Here is an 11,478-nt window from a genome sequence, read left to right as displayed (position 1 = left end):
GGAGTACGTCAAACTATGTAACTTTTTAGAGACGTAACACGTCTTTACTTTTGAAGCGAGAGGGGGAAAGAACAAATTCAAAATCTGACAAATACTGTTTAAAGTAGAGACTTTAAGCTTCAAAATTAAAAAAAATTTTCAAATACAATTTTTGATGGAATTACGATTATTTAAAGTTATGTGAAGTTTTAATATAAATTTATTGTTGCGATAATTTTGTTGCCAAGTATACAGGGTGTTTCATTTTAATCTAGCCAGGCGAATATTTCAAACGCTATTGAGTTTAGAGAAAAATGTTTCAGACAAAAGTTGTAGGGTTCGGAGGGGGACACAAGATGATGGACTTAAGTTTTTGATGAAGGTAAAATTGAAGGTCATATAAAGGTCAACTTTGTTTTTTTAAATGAAATGTAGTATTTTTCATTACATATTCTGAAAGAACATAAAATTCTGCATTAAAATTGTCTGACACGTTTTTCATGAAAATCCATAATTTTTGAGAAAATTTAGCAAATTTAGCAACCCGGGTAGTGAGAGGCAAGGGGACTCACGTAAATCAAGCACCCCGATGGAATCAGATTTTTGTCACGTCTACGCCGTTGATTCCGGGTAACTTTAAGAACGAGAAATGTTCATGAACATGTACAAATTGATGCATGATTCTCTTTACGAAAAACAAACATTTTTTCTTTAATTGCTAAATTTCCTCAAAAATTATAGATTTTCATGAAAAACGTGTCAGACAATTTTAATGCAGAATTTTATGTTCTTTCAGAATATGCAATAAAAAATACTACATTTCATTTAAAAAAACAAACCTTCATATGACCTTCAAATTTACTTTCATTAAAAACTCAAGCCCACCATCTTGTGTCCCCCTCCGAACCCTGCAACTTTTGTCTGAAACATTTTTCTCTAAACTCAACAGTGTTTGAAATATTCGCCTGACTAGATTAAAATGAAACATCCTGTATATTTTGTGTCATTCCTACTAGGGATGGGCGATACAGTATCGATATTTTGAGTATCAATATTTTAAGATCCGATATATTGATATTTTGTATCGATACTTTTGCTACTGATATTTAACAGTATTGATACGGAATGTTTCAATATCGAACCTCGATACACTCGACGTCAAATCCAAAATCAAACGCGCATCGCGGCGAGCGGTAGCCAATGAAAACTCTGCTTCAGCGGCTGATGAGTTGCCGCGGTGCGACGTTTGGAAAAGCTATCAAAGTAGTATAGTTATGTGGGTTCTAATCCAGGAGCAATGGGGGGGGGGGGGGGGGTACGGGGGAAGAGTTGTGGGGGAGAAGATAATGGGAGCTTTCCATCAAGGCATTTAGGCGACACACATTGACACGGTGTCAGACAGGGTGCTTTCCATCAATGACACGCCACGGCACGGTTCGACACAGCAGAAGAGCATAGTCGAACACAGAGTCTAGTTCATGGCTGTCAATTTTTGGGATGATATTCTAGAGAATTTTTATTTTATCCATCTGCAAAATATATTTATACTCATCGCGATCGTAAACAATAATAAATGATGGTTATGTTGATTTGTACGTACTTTAAATATGCCAATATGCTCCTGGTACGCCAATTTTTCAATTAAATGAACTTACTAGATACCATGGGAAGACATAAGCAGACTCTAGCGGTCTATTTCAGAACTAAACGCGTCCCGTCAAGTATCTAAGCACGGTGTTTGACCGTGTCACACAGTGTCGATCTGTGTCTCCTAGATGGAAAGCTCCCAATGACGTCATCACATTGGAGGGAAGAGGGTCATAACTTTGGGGGAAGGGGGTATCAGATTGCATCATTTTTGGAGGGAAGGGGGTAATTTCTACATATTTTATGGGTTATGTCATCGCTTTTCTTAGAATTTGTCAGCTTTGGAGGGGAGGAGTTATCGGATTACAGCACTTCTGGAGGTGAGGGGGTATCAGGTTACAGCAGGGGTATCAGGTTACAAAAAAAATGAAGGCGATAATTTCTGCATATTTTACGGGTTACATCATCGCTTTTCTTAGACGCCATTTTGTTGCGTCAGCACTTTTGCAAGGTCATATCAAATTACTGCAAAGTGGAGGGGACCACATATTTCACGGATTATGTTATCGCTGTTTTTAGAATTTGCAGGTTCGTGGATTACGTCATCACTATTTTTGGAATATACAGATTGCGTCATCGTTATTTTTAGAATTTCCACCTAGGCAGCCTGGGCCAGGCTCCATTTGCACCGTCATTTTGAGTGGTGGGAATAATTACCACATATTTACGGGTTATTGCTATTTTTAGAATACAGATTGCGTTATCACCACTTTTAGAACAACAAGCGGGGTATATAAAGCTCGCGGAAAATATTGGTAATATTCAATCTCAATACATCGTCAACATCGTGGATTAGTTAATCGCCGATCTGTTAGCAGTTTCCAGTAAGTATGATCTAATATATTTTTATAATAATAATTCCACATTGTTAGCAACATTTATAAACGGGTATTTAAAATCATTAAAAAAAAACTATCATAATATATGTATTATTACAAGTTTGAAACCGTGTGAGCTTCGGCGGACGCGGAGTAGCTCGCCGGAATCCAGGTTCGGTCGGTTGGAGGTATGTCAAATAAACCAAATGCTCGTTTATAATAAAAGTAACAAAACAGCGTTTATTCAGAAAGATGTTGATATGATTTGTCTCGAATGATCGGCTTCAATGCTCGTGTATACATGCAAAGCGTGTGCAAGATAAATTCGAAAGAGCATACAAAATAACCAAATATCGGTGAAATAATTAATAAGTGATAGCGAAATAATTCTTTAAAGCGGCGTGGAATAAATACAGAGTAGTGTGAAGATAAATGCAAAGTATCGTTAATGGTGAAATGATTATTTGAGCGGCGGTGAAATAATTATTTAAGGCGGCGTAAAATAAATGCGAAGTATACGTGAAAATAAATGCGAAGTATCGGCAATAATGAAATAATTATTTGAGGCGACGGTGGAATAATTATTTAGTATGACGTGAGGCGTCCTGGTGCGGTCGAGAGCGCAAGCGCGGGCGATCGTGTCGCAACGATTGGTACAAAACGGAGCGCTTGTCGGTGAGTGCGTTCGTAGTATCGCGAGTCTGTTCGATCGTAGATCGATGCGGACTATTCGGCGGCGCGGATTGGTCGACGCGGTTTTGCCTGTCGGACGAATTACGGTTTTGAAATCCCGGCGAATAAACGCGATATATAAGGACTTAGGTTGCCGATTACGTTCGGCGGGAGTACGAGGACGCTCGTACGAAGGCGGAATTTTAGAACGGCGACTTAGCTAGGTATGCGGGAATGTCCGCAATACGAAGTTCGGTGGCCTAGAGGAACCAAGTACGCTTGGCGGGTATACGAATATTCTCGTATGCGGGAGTCAAGAATACCGAGGACGCTCGGCGGTACACGAGGATACTCGTGTGCTGGAACAGGTATAAAATCCGAGTATACTCGGTTTGGACTACGAGGACACTCGTAGAGGGATGTTCGCTGTCTATCAGCGAACGGAGTCTGGTGAGAAGACGTACAGCCGGGCCTCTTTTATACCCGGCTGGAAGCCGAATGGTTTTGAATCGGCAAGCATCGGCGGTTTCGGCGGCGAGTCCCCCACAAAACGGAATTTCGGAACGGGTGTGGGGGATTTTCGGCGGTTGACCGCCGTTGTTTTGATAAGAAATTTATCGGCGCTCGATGCGCCCTTGGTGGGCTACGGACGATAGACGGTCCGTAGCCGTAACGATGCAGCTTGCGGGCTGCACCGTTACAAGTTTACAAATTGTTTTAGGTTTTCCATGAACAAGCATCAGCCGAAAAGTCTCACCAAGCTTGCACGCAAAGCTAAACAAAAACATAAAATCTGTACCACATTTCAGGGACCTCGCGCTTCCACCGAGTCATTCGTGACCTGGAGGAATCGTTTGTAGAAGATCGTTTCAATTACGAGTAACTATTATCTTGATGTACCACTCTATATGATTTCTACATTGCCATGTACGATCTGGAATTTGACGATCGATTTGAAATAGCTACACCATTACAATTAGCGGCGATAATGAAATATCCTGAAGAAAAAGAAGAAGCACCCGTTGGTCACATTTATCAGACGGTAATCAGCGAGTGGTACAATTACCAGTTAAACATAAGATGTATAATATAATATGAGAAAACATATAAATTTTACTTACAAAATTAATCAATATGAGAAATATATAATAAAATTATAATAATGACTCTAATTTAAATAAATCTAAGCATAATATGTATTTTCAGGATGAGAGGAAGAAAAATAAATTGTAATAATATATAATTTAATACAAAATTTATTTATGTTTCTTTTTGTAATACAAAGTGTGTGTGCGCGTGTGCGTGATGTATAATAAAAGATAATATAAAAAATCTACAAGAAATAATATAACATATAATAATATAGTAAAAGATATAATAAAAGATATTGTTACGTCCTGATAGAAGATTTTTTTTTGGACTCGGCAATCAATGTAAGCGGGCCTGATCGCACGAGCCGAGCGGTACGTTTAGGACTAGCGACGGGTCAGCGATTGGACGAGTCGTTTTTACTCCGTCGACAGGTCAACCGCTCGCTGGTTCCCTTTTGGGTCAAGGAATTGAATCCCTTTTTCCTGGGACGGAACCTTCGTGCACAATTTGAGAGGAAAGGGTGAGGAGTGACGAACGAGGTATAATTAAATGAATAAGAACGAAATTTTTGATGATGGCTTAACATTTTAATCGGATATTTGGATTTGATACCCAGGGGTTGAGCTACCCACCGGGCGCGTCTCCAAGGTGGCGGATAGGAGGACGCCCAGTAGGTGTGAGTTCTCTGAGGGGACTCAGTGCTGCTGGGTAGTGGCGGTTATAACCTGGCCCCACGGAAGTAAAACCCTGTGGAGGGTAAGAAAAGACCGTTGCCGCGGACCAGCTCCCCAAGCCAAGTTGTAAGCCATCGTGGCGATGGCTGCATGTCACTGGGGGAGCAGTGTCGCGAACGATGCCTCTGGGGAACCGGGCAAAACCCCAGAGTATCCAGCCTTACCCACGCATGCGGGGCTCTGCGTGGGCGGACCGTGTAGTTCCCTAGCTACTCGTGGGACCACTATGGATTTAAACTTAAAATTAAACTTAGAGAACGAAGTGGAAAATTGGGAGGGCTCGCGTGACGGGTCTCCGAGGGAAGGAGCTGGGACGGTGGTAACGGACGGGACCCTTAAGGGCTCCGGAAGTGAGGCCGGCCCGGCTGCGCGGCAGGAGGCTTCACCTCCAGCGAAGAAGAATCGGTGCGGGGCTGAAAGAAGGAAGGCGAAGCGGATGAGAGCAGCGGCTCTTTAAGGGGCTTGCTCTCTTCCCGTGGCTCCCCCTTGTACGCTGGCAGAGGTGGTGAAGGGTTACACCGATGGTAAACGTCGGAGGGGCTCCAAGGAAACCCCTCCATCGGGCGGCCGTCCGCTGAAGAGGCAAAGGGCTCACGACGGGCAACATGCCTACTCGGACGCTGCTGACCCTCTGGCGAGGGTGATTGTGGCGGAGGGCTACCCCGAGACAGAGATCACTGCTGAGCAGTTGACTCTGTTGAGGGGTGCGGTCTCGAAAGAGATCGACGGGATCCAGGAGAGTCCGGTGCCCAGATTCCACGGCACCTCTCTAAGGAGTGGTGCGGCGGTGGTAAGATGCGCGGATGAGGCGTCGCTGGGTTGGCTCGTGGGGCGGATCGGCGGCATCATTCCGTGGAAGGACGCAAGGCTCAAGGTGATGGGCATGGACGCGCTTCAAAAGCAGCACAGGGCGGTAGTTTGGGTCCAGGGACCTCCCGAGGGCGCGGCCACGGTCCTGAAGCGGCTGGAGAAATAGAACCCAGGTCTCATAACCGGGAGCTGGAAAGTGTTTGCGGAGGGGGTAGGGGCCACCAGGGAGGGTGGGAACCTAGTCCTCGGTGTCCCGGGGTCCAGTGTCCTCAAATTGAAGACACTGAACTTCAGACCATTTTTTGGGCTCGACAAGATTGCCTTTTGGGTAAGTTGCCTTTCGGGGCCCAAGGGGGGGAGGTAAGGGGGGATAAGGAGGAGCCTCCTAAAACGATCTCGTAGTTAAATGGCGGGATCGAGAGGGGTGGCCTTCACCCAGATTAATCTGCATCACAGCAAAGGGGCCTTGGCTGTTTTGGCCAGGCAACAAGCTGGGAGACAAACATGCATATCACTGATGCAAGAACCCTGGTTAATCCGGGGTTGCATCAGGGGCTTGGCTGCCTGCGGTAGGCTCTTTAGGGCCCCATCAGTGGATCGGCCCAGGGCCTGCGTGGCCGTCAAGGGTATGGAAGCCCAGCTAATACTTCACCTGTGTTCCAGGGACGTTGCGGCTGTAAAAGTGAATTTCACTGATGACTCCGGTGACAGGAAGAAAATGGTTATTTGCTCGGCCTACTTCTCTCATGACGAGGGGGAGGCGGTGCCGCCTACACCGGTGATAAAACTGGCAGAATACTGCCAGGAGAAACGGCTTCCCCTGATTATGGGATGTGACGCTAACGCGCATCACACCGTGTGAGAAAGCTCGGACACCAATAAAAAAAGGAGGAAAGTGTTGGAGTTTCTAGCATCTACGGATCTGGAGATCCTCAACACAGGAGACGAGCCCACCTTCTGCACTATAGCGAGAAGAGAAGTGCTCGACATCACTGTCTGTTCCAGGCAGTTGATACAGGATGTAGTGGAGTGGAGGGTCTCGACGGAGCCCTCGCTCTCTGACCATAAGCAGATCACCTTCAGGATAGCTAAGGCTAGGGGGAAGGAGGTCAAATTCAGGAATCCGAGGAAAACCAAGTAGGACTCCTATAGGAAAGACCTGGCCAACAGTCTCAAAGGCTTCCCTAAGAGGCACAGGACAGAGGACGAACTGGAGACCTGTGTGGACTACTTGCAGAGGTCTCTGGTAAACTGCTACGAAAGTAACTGCCCCGAAAGGGCGGTTACAAATAGTAGAGGAACTTCCTGGTGGACCCCTGGATTGCAGGGTCTCAGAGTGGCGGCTCGTAGGGCCTGGAACAGAGCAAGGAACACGGGCCGCCAATCCGACTGAGAGCACTCTAGGAGGGCACAGAAAGAATATAGAGACTCTGTGGTTAGAGCGAAACTGGAAAGCTGGAAAACGTTTTGCGAGGAAGTAGAGGGAATGCCCGAAACGGCAAGAATCTGCAGGATCCTCGCTAAGAACCCGGATGCGACTCTGGAAGCCATCGCACTCCCTGATGGGACGGTGGTGACTGGAGAGCGATGTCTGGAGCATCTACTGGAAGTGAGCTTTCCGGGCTTCCATAGGGAGCCGGGAGAGCTATTTGCATATAAGGAGCCGGGCTCACTCAGAAGAACCCGACAAGCGGACTGGTGAATAGCGGCCAAGATTGTCATGCCCGAGAAGGTCAAGTGGGCAATTAACACCTTTAAGCCCTACAAGTCAGCGGGACCGGATGGTGTCTTTCCGGCTTCTACAAGAGGGACTGGAACAGATCGTGGGCCCACTGACCCAAACTTTAAGGGCTTCTATCGCAATGAGCTACACACCTAGCGCATGGAAACTGGTCAGGGTAGTTTTCATCCCGAAAGTGAGAAGAACGAGCTACACCAAGGCAAAGGATTTCAGGCCAATTAGCCTAACATCGTTTCTCCTTAAGACATTGGAAAAGCTGGTGGACGCGTATCTGAGGGAGACAACTCTGTGGAGTCACTCTCTCCACAAAAATCAGCACGCGTATCGTTCGGGCTATTCCACCGAGACTGCTCTACATTAGACGGTAGCGTTTATTGAGAAGCAGCTGGAAAGGAAGGGCTACGCAGTGGGTGCTTTCTTGGACATAGAGGGCGCCTTTAACAACACACCGCACGAGGTAGTGTGTGAGGAAGCCGCCAGAAGGGGTGCCCCGATGAAACTCGTCGAGTAGATCCGGGGCATGCTAGGGAGGCGTGTGATGACTTCGCTGGGAACTGCGAAAGTCTGTGAGTGGGTGGGAAGAGGCTGCTCGCAGGGCGGAGTACTTTCCCCACTTTTATGGTGCCTGGTAGCAAATGGTTTATTAAAGGCACTGGACGATAGAGACTTCACTGCACAAGGCTACGCGGACGACGAGGCAATACTTGTGCGAGGCCCTTTTCTGGAGACGTTTCTAGAGCTCATGCAGGGGGCACTGGAAGTTGTAGAAGAGTGGTGTCAGAGAACGGGTTTGGCGGTAAATCCACTAAAAACCGGTCTTACTGTCTTCACTCGCAAATACAAGGTGGGCACCATTGTGGGACCCACTCTTGTAGGAGTAAAGTTAGTTCCGACCGAATCAGTGAAATATTTGGGAGTTATCCTGGATAGGAAACTGCTTTGGGAGGAGCACTTTTGTAACCAGTGCAAAAGCTTGTGCCAGTATTTTTGGATGTGCAGAAGGACCTTTGGCCAGACTTGGAGTTTGAAATCGAGTATGATACACTGGATCTACACAGCCATACTTCGCCCCAGACTCACATACGCAGCCGTAGTATGGTGGACTAGGGTGCAAAAGAAAACAGCCAAAGTTGCGCTGGAGCATGTCAGGGCTCTGATTTTGAAAGAGGCCCTGGGTGTTATGGTTACGACACCAGTGGCGGCGATGGGCGTAATGTTCGGCATCGAACCATTTTATCAGGTGGTAGTGACTGCGGCAGCAGTGGCGACATACCGTCTAAGATGCGAACTAAAATGGAAGAAGGGAGCCCGGCATACGAGGCTGCCGGAAGACGTTCTGCTGGATCCGATATTTGAGATGCGACAGGACAGAATACCTATTATTCGGGCTTCTGATAGGCGCTTCAAAATGCATATACCGAGGCCGGAGGAGTGGGAAAAGGAAGGTGAAAACTTAGGGGCTCGAGTGCGTGGAGGAGATGTCTGGTATACGGACGGCTCCAAGACGGACACGGGCTCCGGGGCCGGCTTCTTTGGCAGTCGAGAGGGATGGAAGGAGAGCATTTCTCTTGACAGTTATGCCACGGTATTCCAAGCGGAGATTGTGACTATCCTAAGCTGTGCTCAGACCGTACGGAGTAGGGTAGAAGCGGGAGAGCATATCAGAATTTGTACGAACAGCCAGGCAGCCATCAAGGCGCTGGGGGCTCCGACAATAACGTCGCGATTGGTTCAGGAGTGCAGAGGCGTTCTGAACGAATTGGCGAGAGAGAGAGAAGTCACCGTTACATGGGTGCCTGGTCACTCAGGCATCCAGGGTAATGAATGTGCGGACCAGCTGGCAAAAGCGGGTTCAGAGACAACGATGGTAGGACCGGGGCCGGCTCTAGGAATCCCCTTTTGTCTAGGAAAGGGGAGGATCAAAGAATGGCTCCGCAGAGAACATCTAAGACACTGGAGAGTGGAATCTGAGTCCAAATGCAGACAGGCTAGAGCTCTGATGGAAGATACTCCTAATAGAAAACTGACTTGGAGCATAAGGGCTCTGAGTAGGAGAGATGCCAGGACAGCGGTACACATACTGACTGGTCATGGCACCTTAAACTACCACATGTACAAGCTTGGGCGTAGCGATACATCCAAGTGCAGGACATGTGGAGACGACGAGGAAACAAGCCTTCATGTGCTCTGCGACTGTCCTGCACAGGCAGGGTTGAGACACAAGATGCTGGGCTCAGCACTACTTGGGTCCGAGCAGATCAGGAAGCTGCCGGTGAGAGATCTGATTCTCTTTTGGAGAAAAACTGGTCTCTCATGAGTAAGCTTATGAGGGAAGGCACAATGGACAATGTCTGGGTGCCGCGGGCGGTGCTTCGAAAGAGGAACGCCCCCCCCGTTATAATATTATTATTATTATTGGGTTTGATAAAAAAAAAACTTAACTCTTAATCGCATATGTGTATTTATTTATTTTTTTGTGTATTTTTACAGTAATGTGTGTGTGTGTGTGTGTGTGTGTGTGTATATGTCATTCCTCAGGAGAGAGGACGGAGCAAATAATAATAACGAAAATACTGGTAAAAGGGAAAGGAATCAGAAAAAATAAAAAAAAGAAAATGAACCAACTTACTCGTTGCAGAGTAGTTTTGGATCGTTCAAGTGGGCGCCCTGCTGAAAGATGTTGTGTAGGAGACGGACCCTCTTTTTGAGATGAACCATTCGGTTACGGCAAAGTATTACTTGACGACACTACTCGCGACTTGTTTTACTTTCTGATTCGCGCCGAACTACTCGAAAAATTGTGAAATAAGGTGGCAAAACTGTTATAAAAATGACTGTGAGTCTGAATCTATGATGATGCTGATGATTTTTGTGGTTCGGAGCCACCTGAACACCGGTTTTTATATCCTTTTCTTGGGGTGGATCTATTTGGAAAATCTTAGGTTTTTGAGGCGGGGATCGAACAGGAATTAATCTTACAAAAAGGTTTTTAATGCAGGGGAGGATAGCATCATTTTTAGCTAATAGGATTAGCTAAAAATGACGCTATCCTGATCGGTTGTCAGTTGATCGTCCTCCAATTTGTGAAAATGAAGTTGAATCGGTTACATTGTCTTTGGATGCTTTCACATTGGAGTATCCATTTGATACTATTCGCAAAGAATGGTTCATTAATCTTACTAACTTTGATATTTCAAATGAAATTCAGCTGTTGTTACAAATGGGTGACCGATTTTGTACTCCCTTAAAAAATAAAGACAAAGGTCTCTACTCCAAAAGGTCTTGCTAGATTATATAAAATATGTCGAAATAAATATAGGTAAAATTGATGAAGATTCTAAAACAGACATTAGGAATAAGACCATTCCAATTCTGAAAAATTTTTATAATAGCAATATTAAATGCAACTCTCAAGAGTGTAATCTCTCTTCTTTCTTAAATGGATTAATTCTTAAATGGATGAATTGTACGAATAAATTCATTAAAAAACATCCTGAGATCATATTTACTAATGTGGATAAAGGCAATGTGACTGTAACGATTAATAGGTCAGATTACATCGACAAAATGAATGGTCTTTTATTAGATGAGAGCACATATGAAATTGTGAGAAAAAATCCGACTAATAAAATTGTGAGTGATTTACGCTTGCATTTAAATAGATGGGAAAATAAGAAAATTATCAGCAAAGAAATGTATAATCATTTAATGTCAAGTGAAGGTATCCTACTACGCGCCTACGGGCTTCTTAAAATCCATAAAGAAGGCATTCCGCTTAGAATTATTGTCTCCAGTATCAATAACCCATTATACAATCTGGGTTGCTATTTACATGAAATCCTTAGCATTGGTATTCCTAAACTTAATAGTTTCGTCGAGGATAGTTTTCAGCTCGTGAGAGAGGTGAGCAGCATAAGTATGAGACAAGATTATGATCTTGTCTCACTTTTCACTAATATACCTTGCGACGTGAATTAGCCTCGGA

At 45.4% G+C, this 11,478-nt stretch overlaps 2 protein-coding genes across 2 annotated transcripts; both read left to right on the top strand.

Moving 5' to 3' along the window:
• Positions 1-6,158: 6,158 nt before the first annotated feature.
• Positions 6,159-7,145, top strand: LOC105669035 (uncharacterized). Its single transcript, XM_067360840.1, has 3 exons — positions 6,159-6,585; positions 6,664-6,889; positions 6,950-7,145. Exons 1-3 carry the CDS (start codon positions 6,159-6,161, stop codon positions 7,143-7,145), a joined length of 849 nt encoding a protein of 282 aa, XP_067216941.1.
• Positions 7,146-8,031: 886 nt separating this feature from the next.
• LOC105679230 (uncharacterized) lies at positions 8,032-9,810 on the top strand. The gene has a single exon (XM_067360839.1). It carries the CDS (start codon positions 8,032-8,034, stop codon positions 9,808-9,810), a length of 1,779 nt encoding a protein of 592 aa, XP_067216940.1.
• Positions 9,811-11,478: the final 1,668 nt, after the last annotated feature.

The sequence above is a fragment of the Linepithema humile genome, chromosome 8 (genome assembly GCF_040581485.1).
Source record: "Linepithema humile isolate Giens D197 chromosome 8, Lhum_UNIL_v1.0, whole genome shotgun sequence".
NCBI lineage: Eukaryota > Metazoa > Arthropoda > Insecta > Hymenoptera > Formicidae > Linepithema > Linepithema humile.
The sequence above is the reverse complement of the archived record's forward strand: the minus strand, read 5'-3'. Positions and strand labels throughout refer to the sequence as shown.